The sequence below is a fragment of the Camelina sativa genome, chromosome 8, assembly GCF_030686135.1.
Source record: "Camelina sativa cultivar CO46 ecotype springtype chromosome 8, ASM3068613v1".
NCBI classification, from domain to species: Eukaryota; Viridiplantae; Streptophyta; class Magnoliopsida; order Brassicales; family Brassicaceae; genus Camelina; species Camelina sativa.
The window spans coordinates 1,683,791-1,700,353 of record NC_141887.1 but is presented as its reverse complement, the minus strand read 5'-3'; the positions used below and the strand labels follow the sequence as shown (position 1 = coordinate 1,700,353).

The 16,563-nt window shown below is 37.5% G+C and overlaps 6 protein-coding genes across 7 annotated transcripts; 4 read left to right on the top strand and 2 right to left on the bottom strand.

Annotated features, from left to right (window-relative positions):
- Positions 1 to 156: 156 nt before the first annotated feature.
- Positions 157 to 1,678, bottom strand: LOC104705598 (uncharacterized). The gene is made up of 3 exons (XM_010421624.3): positions 1,233 to 1,678; positions 664 to 930; positions 157 to 389 (listed from the first exon to the last, which is right to left on the bottom strand). Exons 1-3 carry the CDS (start codon positions 1,346 to 1,348, stop codon positions 302 to 304), a joined length of 471 nt encoding a protein of 156 aa, XP_010419926.1. The 5' UTR covers positions 1,349 to 1,678; the 3' UTR covers positions 157 to 301.
- Positions 1,538 to 4,808, bottom strand: LOC104705597 (protein IQ-DOMAIN 11-like). Of its 2 annotated transcripts, none has more exons than XM_010421622.3 (6): positions 4,365 to 4,808; positions 3,859 to 4,000; positions 3,458 to 3,763; positions 2,645 to 2,857; positions 2,429 to 2,560; positions 1,538 to 2,344 (listed from the first exon to the last, which is right to left on the bottom strand). In XM_010421622.3, the coding sequence occupies exons 2-6, from the start codon at positions 3,925 to 3,927 to the stop codon at positions 1,736 to 1,738; spliced, it is 1,329 nt and encodes a 442-aa protein (XP_010419924.2). In that variant the 5' UTR covers positions 3,928 to 4,000; positions 4,365 to 4,808; the 3' UTR covers positions 1,538 to 1,735. The 2 variants fall into 2 exon arrangements, with proteins under 2 accessions (XP_010419924.2, XP_010419925.2); XM_010421623.2 differs by lacking the exon at positions 4,365 to 4,808 and adding an exon at positions 4,116 to 4,234.
- An 870-nt stretch (positions 4,809 to 5,678) lies between these two features.
- Positions 5,679 to 7,507, top strand: LOC104705596 (ATP synthase subunit O, mitochondrial). The gene is made up of 6 exons (XM_010421621.2): positions 5,679 to 5,944; positions 6,164 to 6,211; positions 6,424 to 6,667; positions 6,766 to 6,878; positions 6,963 to 7,049; positions 7,153 to 7,507. The coding sequence occupies exons 1-6, from the start codon at positions 5,831 to 5,833 to the stop codon at positions 7,279 to 7,281; spliced, it is 735 nt and encodes a 244-aa protein (XP_010419923.1). The 5' UTR covers positions 5,679 to 5,830; the 3' UTR covers positions 7,282 to 7,507.
- Positions 7,508 to 7,581: 74 nt separating this feature from the next.
- Positions 7,582 to 9,667, top strand: LOC104705595 (cytochrome b-c1 complex subunit Rieske-2, mitochondrial-like). The gene is made up of 2 exons (XM_010421619.3): positions 7,582 to 8,037; positions 8,787 to 9,667. The coding sequence occupies exons 1-2, from the start codon at positions 7,857 to 7,859 to the stop codon at positions 9,428 to 9,430; spliced, it is 825 nt and encodes a 274-aa protein (XP_010419921.1). The 5' UTR covers positions 7,582 to 7,856; the 3' UTR covers positions 9,431 to 9,667.
- Positions 9,668 to 10,424: 757 nt separating this feature from the next.
- Positions 10,425 to 12,660, top strand: LOC104705594 (cytochrome b-c1 complex subunit Rieske-1, mitochondrial). The gene is made up of 2 exons (XM_010421618.3): positions 10,425 to 10,812; positions 11,824 to 12,660. The coding sequence occupies exons 1-2, from the start codon at positions 10,629 to 10,631 to the stop codon at positions 12,465 to 12,467; spliced, it is 828 nt and encodes a 275-aa protein (XP_010419920.1). The 5' UTR covers positions 10,425 to 10,628; the 3' UTR covers positions 12,468 to 12,660.
- A 909-nt stretch (positions 12,661 to 13,569) lies between these two features.
- Positions 13,570 to 16,354, top strand: LOC104705593 (uncharacterized). The gene is made up of 7 exons (XM_010421617.3): positions 13,570 to 13,883; positions 14,049 to 14,220; positions 14,319 to 14,368; positions 14,458 to 14,758; positions 14,932 to 15,120; positions 15,482 to 15,664; positions 15,822 to 16,354. The coding sequence occupies exons 1-7, from the start codon at positions 13,708 to 13,710 to the stop codon at positions 16,065 to 16,067; spliced, it is 1,317 nt and encodes a 438-aa protein (XP_010419919.1). The 5' UTR covers positions 13,570 to 13,707; the 3' UTR covers positions 16,068 to 16,354.
- Positions 16,355 to 16,563: the final 209 nt, after the last annotated feature.

Genomic DNA, 16,563 nt, shown 5'->3' with positions numbered 1-16,563 from the left:
TTGATGTCCTCTTTTTTATATTCAAAATTGGTGTTTTGTTTGGCATTTGCTTATGCAACGTAAATTTCACAAAATAGGAATTATCAGTCCATATATGTACACTACGAATTAATCGAAGAAATCACCATATGTCACCACCCTAAAACACTTAGCAAGTTAGCATAATGGTAATTTCAGTTTTTTTCCTTCCGTAAATTATTGAGAAAAGTACATGCTCATCGTATCTGCTAACATACCACCGTTACGTTGCACCAAAAGTTAGGCAATTAGACAGATATAAAACCATTCAAATTTGACCAAACTATTCCTGATTTGGAGATCTTGCCTTGGAGGAGTCTTGCCGTTTTTTCACAAAAAGCCTGCTCATATCCTCTGTGGCAACATTGCTCCTGCAGATAGATAAAATCACAAGTTATTCGATCATAAAGTGATCTAAACAAGATACTGCTTCAATTTCAGGAGCTAGTTCTCGTAAAGATGCCCAGAAAGTCAACAATTCATAACCTCCTAAAACAAAAATCACGCACTAAAGTACATATTCAACTCTTTCAATGATTGCTAACAATAACACTCCATAACATTTCTCCAAAGCATTCTAAGTTTAAGAGATAAAGTGAAAATGGAAATGAAACGGGCCAAAATATTATCAGGTGATGGACTAACCTTCCCTTGAGCTGAGGAGGTACAAGCACATTACCCATAGTTTCAGGAATATTCTTGGAATGAGGCAAATTTCCTCTTGGTACCTTGGGACGACGAGGAAGAGAAGAAGCATTCCCATTCAAGTCCCTCTTCCGTAATGCACTCTCAGCCATTGCAGCTGCAACAACAGAAGCATGGTCACCACCAGTCACCTGTGCGAGTGTTGGTGACTCCAGAAGAAACAATGCATCTGGTAGCTTCTCAACACTCTCTTCCTGCTGACATCTCCTATAAACCCCCACAACAGATATTGTAACATCAATACCCAAAAAGGCCAAAACTTTACACATACAATGCTCTAGACTTAACCTTGACACCAACAATTCATTCAATATCAGAATTGATTAAGATCCAAATCAACAAAAGGAACTCACTTTAGCAAACTAAGATTCTTGTACAAACGCATCTATACTAAAGAACAGTATATGAATCGAAAAGCTAAGCTATATGAATCAAAACTAGTCATAACTGTTTATTTCATCGAAAAAAAAAAAAATTCCCAAAATTTCAGAAACCCTAGAATCACTCACTGTCTAGATGGAGGAATTGGAGAGGGTTTTTGTTGCGGTTGTGGGAGTGGTTGCTTCTCCTCGGCGGCTAAGACATCTTCGTCGGATGAAGAATCGTCGTAATCTACGAGTGACATACTTTCTCAACCCTTGCGGTCTCTTCCTTCCTAAACGACGTCGTTACAGCCGTTTTGTTATACTTATATACACACAAACCGATGATGAAATAGACTAGTTGATCTCTAGTGTGACTTCTGAAGCCAAATAATAACAGTGACTCAACTTTATTGTTAACTGAGAGTCTCATCTATAGATACAGTACTGTATGATCAAACCGAGAAAGGGCTGCATATTAGACAATATGTTTATATTGTCCTTGTGAAATTAGCCAACTGAAGTTGAGATGAACAAAAGAAATGTAAACAAAAAAAAAACGAAAGAAGATTGATGGATACACATGAGACTGTGACCCTCAAGAGAACGTATGTGTATGATGTATATACAGGGTTCAAATAATATCCCACTCATCTCAAGCTGCTCTGCTTGTTCCAGCTGGGTAGTGATCTTTCTGAATTAATGCTCAGGTCGTTCAACAGAGTATTATTATTGCATGATTTCAAAGGCCCTATGTTAAATCCCCTTAACCCTGGTGACCGTTGCTGGTATGCACTTGGTCTAGTATTACCGCCATTGTTTGCAATCCTGACTTTGCTTGGTGCTTCACTCATCATTGAGGTGGTCAGGCATAGCTTGTTTTTATACGGCGAGTAACTCTCTGACTGTGTGTCGATACTTCTTGGTCTTATCCTTGGGGAGCTCAAAGATCTTGACTTTGCCTTTGCTGACTCTGTTGCAACCATATAAGTTGGTGTACTTACAGCCACCGTGGCAGGGCTTTGTTCCTCTTCACTTATTGAAACTTGTCTTTTATGATTATTCACCAATCTTCTTGGTGATGAGTTCCTTGGAGTTTTAAGCTGCTTCTCATTCAAAGTTTCCTCTTTAGGTTTTGTTTTCAGTGAGAAGTCGAGATCTTCGAGCTCCTTGCTTTTGGTTAGCTGAGTATCTACCCATTCGTCTAACCAGTACTTCCACTTCGTGTTACTCCGTTTCTGGTATGACTCCGCGGATTTCTGATGTTTACAAGGAATAAGTGGTCAGGTCAATATGAAACTTATAAAGCTAGATAATCCCAGACTAAACAAGCGCATAGATACCCGGTGGGTGACCGCATATTCCTTTATCCTTTCTCTTCTTAGTGAAGCTTCTTTCTTGCTCATGACCACAGCCTCTGCCTCTTCCTTTGTCAAAAGACTATCGTCCCATCTCTTTTGACTGTTTGTGTCCATCTGAAAATATAATATTCTCTTACATACCGCTAAACTACTGCAATGTATTCAAAAACGTTGCCTTCTTTAGATCAAAACACGTACCTTGAGAATTTTGTCATTGAATGTATTGCCCTCTTCATAATCTCTGTGACCACCTCCGGGAATCTGTGTTCTCTTACCACAGACCTGTGACTGAATGTTCACAACAGATTGCAAGCATTTTAGTGTAGTCATTGCTTGGCGTCTCACGGCACGACCTCTGATATATGCTTGGAGCTTCACTATTCCCTTCAAGGCACGTAGAGCTTTCCTTGCCTGCAATGAAGTTCAAAAACATCATCAGCGTCATCAGCAACCCAAAAACCAGAACATAAGAAAACACTCGTCTTCAATATACATTCACATCTGCTCTCAAGACTTAATAGGTCAATGAAACAGGACATATATGCATCAGGATGATGATAAACAGCACACACTCACACACAGATACTGATACGTTTGGAACCAATAAACTCCTTCATTCAATTCACCAAAAAAGTACACAAGTAACACAAATTGATCAATGAGAGAAGTCATCTAGCTCTCAACCACTACCTAACCCCGATACTAGACTCATCCAGAATTCCCAATTCCTGCGTAAACTTTCATTAAACATGTTAGCTCTCTAGCTAACCTACTCTACTATAGTCAACACAACTACAAGCTAATAACATAACTTCAGTATTAGACTAACACAAGGCTTTTAACATAACTTTTCACGAAACTAACTTTCAACTTTCATTAAACATGTTAGCTCTCTAGCTAACCTACTCTACTATAGTCAACACAACTACAAGCTAATAACATAACTTTTCACGAAAAGAAGTCAATTTTTTTCCCAAGAAAATCACATAAGAAAAGGGTACACAAGCTTACAAGATGACCCCGAAAAGCAGTCTGAATCCGAGTAGCAGCATGAACTTCTTCCTGTCTATCTAAAAATATTTGATACTGGACTACTAGATCAGCAGTTTCTGGGGATGTTGAACCTTTTGACTCTTCTATGGAATCTAACTGTCGACTACAAGATACTTGGCTGATCTCACCTACATCTGACACAATTTCCTCCTTCTGTTCCTCATACGATTCATTACTTGTCCTGTGCTCTGGAGGTGCAGTGATGGAAGGTAATCTCTTTTTAATCCTAAGCTTCCAAAACGTCCATTTTCTTCTCTTCTCTTTCTGCAGAAATACATAAGAAGAAGAAGAATCAAACAAGATGCAGAAACCATCACCAGCAGAAGAATGAGATTTTTTTTTTTCCCTTATGTCCTCACCTTTTCTGAGTTAGCTTCTGAAATAAAAATCCTTTTCAATACAGTGAACAAGCCTTTCTTCTTAGCCATTGTTGCACAACCATCACCTGCTATAATGCTCTGGTAATGCTCTGGTAACGCTCACTCAATCAGTCAACCAAATCTGAAACAAAAACCGAACCTTTTTATATAAACAATGACCAAAATCAAATCAAATCACTACGGATACATATTGCCTAAAACCCTGAAATGTGCAAGTAATACACATCTCTCAGTACCATTATCCTAGATTTGATGAATCATACTTCAGATCAATATTCTAGATTATTACAATAGAGTGATCCTAGGAAAACCAAAATCCGCAGATATGTCCTGAAATCTAAAAAGTAGATCACACAAAGACACCAAAAAGCAAAAGGTAAGTACCTAACAAAGCACAATGCAGGTACAACACATAATTGAAGCCTGTCTCCAAGATTTGAAACAAAACATATGAAAGAAAGAAAAAGAAAAAGAAAAAAGCTTACTTGATGGTGGTGTCAAAGATTTCTAAAAACGTTTGCTTGATTGAAACTGTGTGAAATCGACAGAAACAAGAAGATTCAGGGAGAGGAGGGGTTTCTTCTTCAATGAGCGAAGATGACTTGACTGTTCATAAAATTATGAATGTGAACAAGAGAGAAGAAGCCTTGTTCTCTTCTCCACTGGTGCCGACAGGTGAACGTGCCACTTCATTGCTCCCACTCGAAATTATACTTTTACCCCTCATCTTGCCCCTGCTCCTAATTTCTGGTGTGTGTGGATGGATCTTTTGCTAATTTGCTACCACAAACTTGTTCTTGATTTTTGTATATTACTTCCAAAGATTTTAAATTATTATTAAGCTACATTAATCATTACATGAAAAGTTAAATAAGATCTAGTAGTATCATATTTTTATGTGTAAAAAAGTTACTCCTTATTTCAAATGTAGTAAACAAATGCTCTCTCCATGTGGAAGTTATTCATAAACATATCCTCAGACAGATCCCAAAGTCACAACTCATAAATGCATTATATACAATGTCAAAGATGAAATAAGTTTGACCATCCAGAAATAGCTACATCAGTTTTTAAAAAGCACTTTAACAATAAAACTACAACAAAATAAACTAGTTAAGTAATGTATTAACAAAATCAAGACCATCATGCATGTTTTGTTTTCCCTAATTAAAAGACTAATCGTGCTTTGTGTACCTTTCAATACTGCTACAAAAGTCACATTTCACTTTATGTTGAAGACTTAATTTGCAAAGATGATTAGGTACTTACTACTATATATGATAGTGAAACCTTTTTAAAAAATTGGTCAAACGACAATGACAACGCATTGTACATCTTTCAGATGGAAAAAAACATATTCTCCAAGTGGTATCGCTCTCAACAGGACAAAACTTTCAAAATCCAATTGCATCCATATATATATATATATATATTTTGTACATTGTAATTAAATAAAAAAAATACATTTTCAGATCTTTTTTTAAATAGGCAAAGATCGAAAAACATTGTTGTACTACACATAAGGAAAATTTGAATACACATCTATATCTGATATATTAGCAATAATACAAACTACTAATCTACAAGATCTGATTTATAAAAAGAAAAAAAAATGAACATGAGTTGTCTAATTATCTCATTTGTAACATGTTTAACCATAGTTAAAAAAAAAAAAAAAAAAAAAAAAAAAAAAAAAAAAAAACGGAAAAAACATGTTAACGACATAAAAGAACAAAAGACTGAGCAAAACGAATCACACCTAAGCTGGTTATAATAAGCCCAATAAAAATTAATGTGAGCCCAGTGAGGCCCAATTTCACTTTGTAGTTATTTTCTTCCTCTTGACCAGTTTGCATCTCTTTGCTCGCTCTCTCGTCAAAGCAGCTGATCGACTTGACTATTCTCATTTTCTAGGGTTCCAATCAAAATCTATCTGCAACAACAACAAAAAATGGCTTTGGCTAATCGTTTCAGATCAGGGATCTCCTTCTTCAAGAACATCTCCATTTCTGATTCTGTCTCCTCCGCTAGATCCAATCCCCATGGAGGCTCGCTTTTCCCTGCGGTAATCGTTTTCTTCAAAATCGAATCTTTTAACTCCCATTTTTTTTTTTTTTTTTTTGTTGTAAAGAATCGATTTTTATTAACAAAATCACTCGATCTAATCGCCTGATTGGCTTTATAACAATAGAGTATGGAATTATCGTGTTTTCATTGCTCAGTTTTACAATGTTGTTGAAGTCTGTATCTGTTGAGGTTTTAAATTTCGTATTTTCTATCGCAGTTGAGAAGCTATGCAACTGCTTCGGCTCAATCAACCGCTAACGTTAAGGTACTCACACTACACACCCTTATCGACTTTTACTATTCGTAGGAGCTCGAGTTTTTATATGTAAATCTCTATAATGTGTTTATTCCATTGATGCGAGAATCGTCTAGGCATGAAATGATGAACCGATGGATAGCTGGATTTTGTAATCGTTGGAAGTGAATTTGGATTTATACTTGTTGAGTTGATGATAGATTGTGTATGTTGTTTCTCAGGTGCCTATAGCTTTAGTTGGTGAAAATGGCAACTTTGCTTCATGGCTATACATTGCAGCTGTGAAAATGAATTCCTTGGAAAAGATTGAGTCCGATCTTTCTGAGATGATTGAGGCAATGAAGACAGCTCCTACTTTTGCTCAGTTTACAAAGGACCCCTCTGTTCCTAGAGCGACAAGACTGGCTGCTATTAGGGATGCTTGTGATCAGGCAAAGTTTGCTGAACCGACCAAGAACTTCCTCTGTATGTAACAAAACTTAATTTGGAAAGTGCCTTGTTTCTATGATTTTGATTGACCATGTTGGTTTTGATTGTATAAAGTTGTTTGCTTTCTGAAACAGCTTTGTTAGCTGAGAATGGAAAGCTGAAGAACCTAGATGCCATCGTGAAGAAGTTTATGCAGCTGACAAACGCACATAGGGGAGATATCAAAGTTTTGGTTACCACAGTCATGGTAAGCTATAGATATTTTGATACTGTATTCCCTCTTAACAGAACCTCAACTTTAAGGATTTTAACGAATGATTTTGATCAACAGCCGCTTCCCCCTGCTGAGGAGAAGGAACTGAGGGAGACACTCCAAGAGATCATTGGAGAAGGGAAAAAAGTAACTGTGGAACAAAAGGTATGGAATCTGATACATCACTGGCTTGTGATTATTAACGCGTGAAATGGAATTCGGAATATAAACATACTATGTCTGTGGTGGTGGTGATGTTGTATTGCAGATTGATCCAAGCATCTACGGTGGGCTAATCGTAGAGTTCCAACAAAAGGTGTTGGACATGTCAATCAGGACAAGGGCACAGCAGATGGAGAGGCTCCTCCGTGAACCTGTGGACTTCACCAACCTCTGAAAAATCTATCTTGAGAGAAACATCCCCCCAAGAAAACAAGTTTGTGACGATGCCACCCAATTGACAAATAAATATGGACCCTCTGGGGAAAACAATATATAGCTTTGGCCACTTATCTCGTTTTGAATTTTGTCATTTGCAATTTACCATTTGTTGTTGTTTGCTCTTCCTTCGAAATAAGCATTTTCGAGACGTCAAAATTTCAATGAGATTTTATATTGTCCTAGTTTTTGTTTGGTCACTTTAACAGAATTGCTTACGAGACAAAAACAAGAGTGTACATTAAGGTGCCACGAAGCCACATTATCTAATGACAACACCGTCATTGTTATTATTTGATATATACAAGTATACAACATACTTCTTTGGAGTATTTATAGGCAAAACCAAATTGACATGTTCTCGGAGACTAATTTTAAAGGAATATCCGAAAAAAAAATAAAAAAACAACAATTTTTTTGTTGTTGTAAAGGATTGTTCTTTTTTGGTTTGCATCGGCCATCCCTAACCTTAGGATTTCGTGTTCTTGCTCTGAGCGAAACCCTAGATTCGGCCATTTTCCCCATTGAGCAGAGATGCTGCGAGTAGCAGGAAGGAGGCTTTTGTCTGTTTCGCAGAGATCTTCGACTGCGACCTCCTTCGTCCTCTCCCGTGACCATACCCTTTCCGATGGCGGTAACTCCTCTTCCGCACCTAGATCTGTCCCCTCTGCGGATCTCTCGTCTTTCAGTTCTTACCACCGGAGCCTTGTCAGAGGTCTGCCGATCTACAAAACCTTTCTCTCTCTAGATTGATTTTTTTTTCATTTCTGCTGCTGTTTGTAGTTTCTATCAATTGAATGATTTCCAAAAAAGAAACCTTTTTTCTTTTTCTTTGCTTGTATGAATCAAGAGAATGATTGAGATTCGTAATCATATCCCAAACGTATCATCTTACTTGAAATTTCAATCGAATTCGAATTGACCAGTTCCGAGATGATCCTTTGTTTGATGAGAAAAAAAAAAAAAGCCTTTTTGATCATTTGTATCCCATCAATTGTCTTATTATTAGGGAGATTGATATTTTATCGTCTGTGGGGATATCATGTTTAGCTAATTATACTTTGTTTGGCGGATTCATTAGCAGCTAAAAAGGCAGGAGCTTGCATCAGTAGAAGAATCTGAAATTTAGTATTGTTAACCGAGAGAGCTATGTTTGTCATCTTAGCTTAAGAGTTTTGCTGTTTGTAAGCATCTCTATAATAATGAAGAGCAATCTGATCATTGAATTTGTTACCTTGGTTTTTGCATTAAATAGAGTTTAGTTGTCATTGAATTTGATTTTAAAATTGTTTGGATAAGTCTGTTAGCATTAGTCTTTTATCTCATGGATTCCACATTTCTGCACTTATGTTTTATTTTAGAACCATAACATTAACGCTAAGTCTTGATTGTGGTAGTCATTTACTGAACGTTTTGTTGCTTAATACTTATTGTGGTAGATTAATGTATCATTTCTGTTTTCAGGTTTCTCTTCCCAAGTTCTTGCTCAAGGAAATGAGATAGGTTTTGGTTCGGAAGTCCCAGCCACCGTGGAAGCTGTCAAGGCACCTAACTCAAAGATTGTGTATGACGACCATAACCATGAGCGTTACCCACCTGGTGACCCCAGCAAGCGGGCATTCGCCTATTTTGTCTTGTCGGGTGGGAGGTTTGTTTATGCCTCTGTTATCCGTCTTCTTGTTCTGAAGCTGGTTGTGAGCATGTCTGCAAGTAAGGATGTCCTTGCCCTTGCATCCCTCGAGGTTGACCTTGGGAGCATCGAACCAGGAACAACTGTTACAGTCAAGTGGCGTGGAAAGCCCGTCTTCATCAGGCGAAGAACAGAAGATGACATCAAACTGGCCAATAGCGTGGATGTTGGATCCCTGAGGGACCCACAAGAAGACTCTATTAGGGTCAAGAACCCAGAATGGTTAATCGTGGTTGGAGTCTGCACTCATTTGGGGTGCATCCCCTTGCCTAATGCTGGTGATTACGGCGGTTGGTTTTGTCCGTGTCATGGTTCGCATTATGATATCTCTGGAAGAATTCGGAAAGGTCCTGCACCATACAACCTGGAAGTACCGACGTACAGCTTCTTGGAAGAGAATAAGTTACTCATTGGTTAATGAATAAAGCACAAGCAAGAGTCAAGTGTCTTGGTCTGAATGATCTTTAATATGTTTTTGTTTTAATATTTTCCGGCATTCTAGCGCTTTCCTCACACTTTGTTCCCTCAGCAAGATTGTCTTGTTTTGCTGAATAATACAAACTTGTCATTGTATGACTTAGCATCTGTCTCATCTGGTGAAAGACAATGTTCATAGTCTCTGTTTATTATTTGAAAAGAATTTTGAATAGTGTCATACCTATTTATCAGTATATATACCGTTTGTAAAAGAGTTTCCATTCGTATCTTAGAAGTTCGTAGACGTCGGTCACACATCGAGCCACAGAATGTTTTTCTTATGTATTTTTTTTCTTATGGATTATGGTTGGAGGTGTTTGAGAATGTTTGTCAACCTTTATACATGTTCTCTCTGGAGAAAATATTTTGAAGACGTTCCAAGTTCAACTTCCAACTAAGCCACAAACTTTCTCTTCCATAGTGAGAAATCTGAGACTACTTCTTTGATGAATGCTGTCATTTATCTGATTGTATCTTAGCCTCATTTACTCATTTAGTTGGTTATCCATGATTCTACTTCTTTGATGATGTCCTCCTTTGTTCAAAGGCTTCTAAATCTCATTGGTGAAACACTATAAATTGCTGCTTATATCGTGGTGGCGGTGGCCTAAGAAAGACTTCACGTTAGAGAGTGTCCTTGATGATTCTCTTCCTGCTTACTTACCTTGACCGCTGTGAATCCTAAGAACGTGGTGACCCTAGCTAGTCACTATAGACGGCTCTCATCGTCGCAACATACAACAGATTTGCATAATACTCCAGTTAAGTATAAATAATTTGTGACAAAAAAATTCCTATTTTCTCAAAACATGTGTTCCCTTTTATCTACTTTTTATTTAAGAGAATCATACTGAAATAAAAATATTTATGTCACATGTTAACTATACTCAAAAAAATAAAAGTATATCGTAAAACCAACAAAAATGTCATGTAGTAGTATAATTTTAATATTAATTAATAAGGTTAAGAGAAAGAAAAAGGAAAAACAAAAAACAAATTGACCTTTTCTCGAAGACAAAATTTTTAAAAGGGGACTATTCTTTCTGTAAGCATCGGCCGTTCCTAACCTGAGGATTGTCTTCTTCTTCTTTGCTCTGAGAGCGAAACCCTAGATTCGGCCATAACCCATTTGAGCAGAGATGTTGAGAGTTGCAGGGAGGAGACTTTTCTCTGTTTCTCAGAGATCTTCGACTGCGACCTCCTTCGTCGTCTCCCGAGACCTTACCCTTTCCGATGGAGGAGCCGACTCCGCTTCAGCTCCCAGATCCGTCCCATCTGCAGATCTCTCATCTTTCAATTCTTACCAACGGAGCCTTATCAGAGGTCTGCTGATCTACAAACACTTTCTCTCTTGATTGATTGATTTTTTTTCATTTCTGATGTTGTTTACAGATTCTTTGATTGAATGATTCTATAAAAAAAAAATGATTTTTTTATTGTATGAGTCCTGGGAATGATTGAGATTGTTAGTATGGTATCTGGGCGATGATCTGCGCAAATTGACGTGACATCTGTTTTGAATTTCATGAACTAGAAGGTGTTGTATTATAGCTTGGTTTACCATTTCTCCTTACTGGATTAGTAGTTATGCCTCTAATGATTACTTGTTTTGTCCAAATGGAAGTGCACATTTCAATTTAGATTGATCGGATATGAATTGACCAATTCAGAGATTATCTTTTCTTTGATGAGAAAAGCTATTTGAGATCTTTGCTTGGGAGTTTTGTTTTGTTTTAAGCATGTTTGTAATACACCACCATCTGAGCATTGGAGTTGTTTGCTTGTTTTTCTTTTGTTGATAAGAGTAGTGTAGTTTCAACTGAATTTGATATTTTGGTAGAATTGTTTCGATGAATCTGTTATGCTCCTTTATTCTTCTATTGTTTGCAGCTATTTCTATGATCACTTCTTTCATCCAGAAGGAAATAGACCTTTGAGTTTATTGATCGAATATGAATTGACAAGTTCTTAGATAATCCTTTGTTTGATATGTATAGTTTCCTGTTTGTAAATCCTTGTGTCGTGTAATCCTTAGTGTGATAAACGCTAGCTTCCTGATATCTAAGTTTTAATCTTGCGTATTCATATTGATCATTGAATTTGGTTTCTTGATTTCTGCATTGATTAGAGTATAATTTTTTGGATATATCTCATACTCCTGCATCTTATACCTCATGGATTCTGTGTTTATTTACTTGTGTTTTATTATAGAAGCGTATACATTAATTTTCAGTGGTAGTCTTCTACTGCCTAATACTTATTGATGTGAATATATATATATATATATATATATATATATATATATATATATTAATGTATCATTTCTTTTTTCAGGTTTCTCTTCCCAAGTTCTTGCTCAAGGAAATGAGATAGGTTTTGGTTCGGAAGTCCCAGCCACCGTGGAAGCTGTCAAAACACCTAACTCAAAGATTGTTTATGACGACCATAACCATGAGCGTTACCCACCTGGTGACCCCAGCAAGCGGGCATTCGCCTATTTTGTCTTGTCGGGTGGGAGGTTTGTTTATGCCTCTGTTATCCGTCTTCTTGTTCTGAAGCTGGTTGTGAGCATGTCTGCAAGTAAGGATGTCCTTGCCCTTGCATCCCTCGAGGTTGACCTTGGGAGCATCGAACCAGGAACAACTGTTACAGTCAAGTGGCGTGGAAAGCCCGTCTTCATCAGGCGAAGAACAGAAGATGACATCAAACTGGCCAATAGCGTGGATGTTGGATCCCTGAGGGACCCACAAGAAGACTCTGTCAGGGTCAAGAACCCAGAATGGTTAGTCGTGGTTGGAGTCTGCACTCATTTGGGATGCATCCCTTTGCCTAATGCTGGTGATTATGGAGGTTGGTTTTGTCCGTGTCACGGTTCGCATTATGATATCTCTGGAAGAATTAGGAAAGGTCCTGCACCATACAACCTGGAAGTACCAACCTACAGCTTCCTGGAAGAGAATAAGTTACTCATTGGTTGATTAAATAAATCACGTCAGTCAGTCAGTGTCTGGGGCTCAAATGAACTTCATCTGTTTTTTGTTTTGTTTTTATTATATTCCGGAATCCGGCATTTTGAAAGCAAGATTTGTCTTGTTTTTTTGCTGAATAATACAAACTTGTGATATTTGTTGAACGTATACCCAAGCTTCGATTAATCTATTGCTCGTGAAAGACTCTCTATTCATTAGTTTATCGTATGGATATTGTATGAGAGAGATTCCTATAACGTTTCTCAAGATTCTTGGCGTCATCAACAATTTGGATTTGTAATTACGTTTGAGTTCCAATTTTAGATCTTGATGTTAAAACTGATGTTGGATCTTGATTTTACATGTATGAGCTCTTGTATCTAAAAGTAAATATTGGCTTTGATTATCTAAAGTAAGTAATACTTGTCACTTGTCAGTCATGCAAAAGGGGCATATAGCTAGATTTTTCTTTCTTTCTGGATTTGGTTATGTACTGAAAAGCATACAGGGACAAAAGAAATCATTTGAATCATATTAATCTTATTTATGTTCATTCTTTCTAAACTTTAGCTAAGAAAAATGGTTTGACCTTTTTAATAATTGGATCCCGGTCGTAGTAACCCCAGCCCTACCCTAGTAGTCAGCTACACTGGTTGCACATACAAAAGCCAAACCTCTTGATATGGGACGATGAATTATTGTTTTCCTTTAGGGATACGGAAGTGACTTTTTCCGACCCTTGCAACCTAACAACGGCCGTTACATACTAGCTAATCACAAGCCAAACACCCAAAACTAAGCAACCTCTCGTGTTTATCATAAGGCGACCGCTATATCTCTTATTATTTTATTCATATACATCAGATCAGCTGTCTTCTAAATTCAGACTGATTAATCTGGCGTTAAAATTAAAATCACATTTATCTAATATTAAAAATTCTATATTTAATCACTATTACTACATTATAGTGTTTTTTTCCGACATAAGCTAAGATATATCTGGATTAAATTGTAAGAAATAAAAATGTGAAAAAATGACAAAAAAAAATAGTCAACTAAAATAGCAAATATCGCCATCATGATATATAGAAGTCGTATGATTTATAAGTTCGTCTTTAGCGTTCCCGACCTAACTCAAAAACTCACCACCAACCCCATTTGTTTCCCCTTCTTGTTTTTTTTTTATATTCTTCTTGATCGATCAAACCAAGAAAAAACTCTTTCATACTTACCCCCGACCCAAAAAAAAATGGCAACCATTTCGAATCTCGCTAATCTTACCCGCGCACCTTGTCTCGACTCCAAATCTTCCTCTTCAGGTTCTGTCTTGCCCAGATCCTCCATCAGTTTCCGCACTTTGAACGCAAAGCTTTCATCTTCTCACCTTTCCCTTCGTTATAATCAACAATCAAGACCTTCCCTCTTGTAAGTCTGTCTATGTACACCAAAAAAATATGATCTTTCTTACCTGGAAACGTAACTCGAATCTCATGGTGTAGGCTATATAATATAATCAAGGTTCCTCTTTTTTTTTTTGGTTGGTAATAAAAATCTGATTTTGTTATGTTTTATTTTGGTGTTAATTTGCAGTGTGAGGTGTTCAGTCTCTGGTGGAAACGGAACAGCTGGAAAAAGAACGCCTCTTCACGATCTATACGAGAAGGAAGGTCAGAGTCCTTGGTATGATAATCTATGCCGTCCAGTCACAGATCTTCTACCCTTGATTGCTCGTGGTGTTAGAGGCGTTACTAGCAACCCTGCTGTAATTTCCATCACCTCTCTTGTGTTTGGTTTTGCTTTTACTGACTCTCTGTGGTTTGTTCATTTGTCTTTACTCTTTTACTGTTTAAACCTGTGCAGATCTTCCAGAAAGCTATTTCCACTTCAAATGCTTATAATGATCAATTCAGGTACTCCTATTAGTATAGTGTTTGCATATTCTTGTGATTTGTCTTGACTTGTAGTTCATTCTAATAAAGTTGGATGATTTTTGGATTAGGACACTTGTTGAATCCGGGAAGGACATTGAAAGCGCGTATTGGGAACTTGTGGTGAAGGATATTCAGGATGCGTGCAAGCTTTTTGAGTCAATCTATGATGAGACAGATGGTGCGGATGGCTATGTCTCTGTTGAAGTTTCACCTAGGCTTGCTGATGATACCCAAGGCACTGTTGAAGCTGCTAAATATCTTCAAAAGGTTGTGGACCGTCGTAATGTCTACATTAAGATTCCTGCTACTGCTCCATGTATTCCTTCCATCAGGGATGTCATTGCAGCTGGGATAAGTGTCAATGTCACGGTATGTTATCCTAGAGTGAATCATTAATTCATGTTTGTATTGCAAGTGTAGAGTGTGATGATGTACTAGATCACTGGATTAGTCCAAGGGTGTTGAATGAATTTGATTATCTGGATGCACTGATGTTAACTTTTTTTCCAAATCTTTTCTCATTTTGTTCTGTTATGTTTCAGCTTATATTCTCAATCGCCAGATATGAAGCAGTGATTGATGCATATTTGGATGGCCTCGAGGCTTCTGGACTTGATGACCTTTCAAGAGTTACCAGTGTTGCTTCCTTCTTTGTTAGTCGGGTGGATACTCTCATGGACAAGATGCTTGAGCAAATTGGAACCCCAGAAGCTCTAGATCTCCGTGGGAAGGTAAAGCTCTATTCATGGCTGAGAATAATACACCAGTCAATGTGAATATCGAGTATGAGCTTATGACACAGGATATTGATACGATTTGCTTATAGAAAAGGATTTGATAGATTATAGAACTGGAATTACAAAAGGAACTAAGGATTTTGATAATGGAGCTCCTCCCACTCCCCCTAATAGACCTCACCAAAATACTCCCTAATCCTCTGTAACTCTCTCAGACCTTATTATAGCCATAGACTTAAGAAAATAACCTAAACCAACCATGGTTAACTCTCACAACAAACCCTGGTTAAGTTAAACTTAAGTAAATATTATTATGCATTTTCACTGCTTTTATCAGATATGTTTACTGTTGCAGGCTGCTGTGGCTCAAGCTGCGTTAGCATACAAGCTGTACCAGAAGAAATTCTCTGGCCCAAGATGGGAAGCTTTGGTTAAGAAAGGTGCCAAGAAGCAGAGGCTTCTCTGGGCATCAACAAGTGTTAAGAACCCAGCTTACTCCGACACCTTATATGTGGCTCCTCTCATCGGACCTGACACTGTAAGTCATTTGTTTGTTTGTTTGTTGAGTCTCTCATGTTTCACTGCCCAATATTTAAGTCTATGTTGAAGATCAAAAGGCTGTAGTGGAAGTATATTCATAGGCTCTGGATTATGTATGTAAACAAGCGTTTCCATTATTTTGGTTGTGGTTTTAGGTGTCAACCATGCCGGATCAAGCACTGGAAGCATTCGCAGATCATGGAATCGTGAAGAGGACAATAGATGCGAATGTATCAGAAGCAGAAGGGGTATACAGTGCACTAGAGAAGCTGGGAATAGACTGGAACAAGGTAGGAGAACAGTTGGAAGATGAAGGAGTAGATTCGTTCAAGAAGAGTTTCGAGAGTCTGCTCGGTACTCTGCAAGAGAAGGCCAACACCCTCAAACTAGCCAGCCATTGAAGTCATCATTTTGGTTTTGGTGGGTAAAATAAAATAAAAGAAGAACCTTTGGCTTTGGTTCTTCAACCCTTTTGCATTCTAATGTTGTTATTATAAAAAGGCTTTTGCTTGATGTTTCACATTGTGAACTCTTCTTTCTTCTTTGTTCTTTGCACGATGCTTCAAAGGAGGTTATTTAGTTTTTACCGTATCTGTAAGTTCCAATTTTCACTGAAAACACAACCGGCGACTGTCCTTGTCTTCTTTATTCTATCATATGTACCAAGAATTTGCATTTTGGTTTTAAATTCTGTTATTTTTTTCATAAAATAGCATCCACCCCCGCTTTTCCAACATTTGATAACAAATACACCCAGATTTTGCTACTACTATTTTCTCCCTATGAAATGACATTTTGCTCTCTTAACTTACTGGGAAAACGGCTAAAATCCATCCTAACAATTCGCTAAATGCTTTTTTATACATGAACTTTAGCCCCTGCAATTAACAACTCCAA

Coding starts and splice junctions, on each gene's coding strand:
- LOC104705597 (XM_010421622.3), bottom strand. CDS start 3,927: ATGGCTAAGAAGAAAGGCTTGTTCACTGTATTGAAAAGGATTTTTATT. Junction 2,858..3,457: donor CTGCTTTTCGGGGTCATCTT/GTAAGCTTGTGT, acceptor ACTTCATTGCAG/GCAAGGAAAGCTCTACGTGC. Junction 2,345..2,428: donor AATATGCGGTCACCCACCGG/GTATCTATGCGC, acceptor TGTAAACATCAG/AAATCCGCGGAGTCATACCA.
- LOC104705593 (XM_010421617.3), top strand. CDS start 13,708: ATGGCAACCATTTCGAATCTCGCTAATCTTACCCGCGCACCTTGTCTC. Junction 15,121..15,481: donor CTCTAGATCTCCGTGGGAAG/GTAAAGCTCTAT, acceptor TTACTGTTGCAG/GCTGCTGTGGCTCAAGCTGC. Junction 15,665..15,821: donor CTCTCATCGGACCTGACACT/GTAAGTCATTTG, acceptor TTGTGGTTTTAG/GTGTCAACCATGCCGGATCA.
- LOC104705594 (XM_010421618.3), top strand. CDS start 10,629: ATGTTGAGAGTTGCAGGGAGGAGACTTTTCTCTGTTTCTCAGAGATCT. Junction 10,813..11,823: donor CCAACGGAGCCTTATCAGAG/GTCTGCTGATCT, acceptor TTCTTTTTTCAG/GTTTCTCTTCCCAAGTTCTT.
- LOC104705598 (XM_010421624.3), bottom strand. CDS start 1,348: ATGTCACTCGTAGATTACGACGATTCTTCATCCGACGAAGATGTCTTA. Junction 931..1,232: donor CCAATTCCTCCATCTAGACA/GTGAGTGATTCT, acceptor GGGGGTTTATAG/GAGATGTCAGCAGGAAGAGA. Junction 390..663: donor CCTCCTCAGCTCAAGGGAAG/GTTAGTCCATCA, acceptor ATCTATCTGCAG/GAGCAATGTTGCCACAGAGG.
- LOC104705595 (XM_010421619.3), top strand. CDS start 7,857: ATGCTGCGAGTAGCAGGAAGGAGGCTTTTGTCTGTTTCGCAGAGATCT. Junction 8,038..8,786: donor CCACCGGAGCCTTGTCAGAG/GTCTGCCGATCT, acceptor TTCTGTTTTCAG/GTTTCTCTTCCCAAGTTCTT.
- LOC104705596 (XM_010421621.2), top strand. CDS start 5,831: ATGGCTTTGGCTAATCGTTTCAGATCAGGGATCTCCTTCTTCAAGAAC. Junction 6,668..6,765: donor ACCGACCAAGAACTTCCTCT/GTATGTAACAAA, acceptor TTTCTGAAACAG/CTTTGTTAGCTGAGAATGGA. Junction 6,879..6,962: donor TTTTGGTTACCACAGTCATG/GTAAGCTATAGA, acceptor TTTGATCAACAG/CCGCTTCCCCCTGCTGAGGA.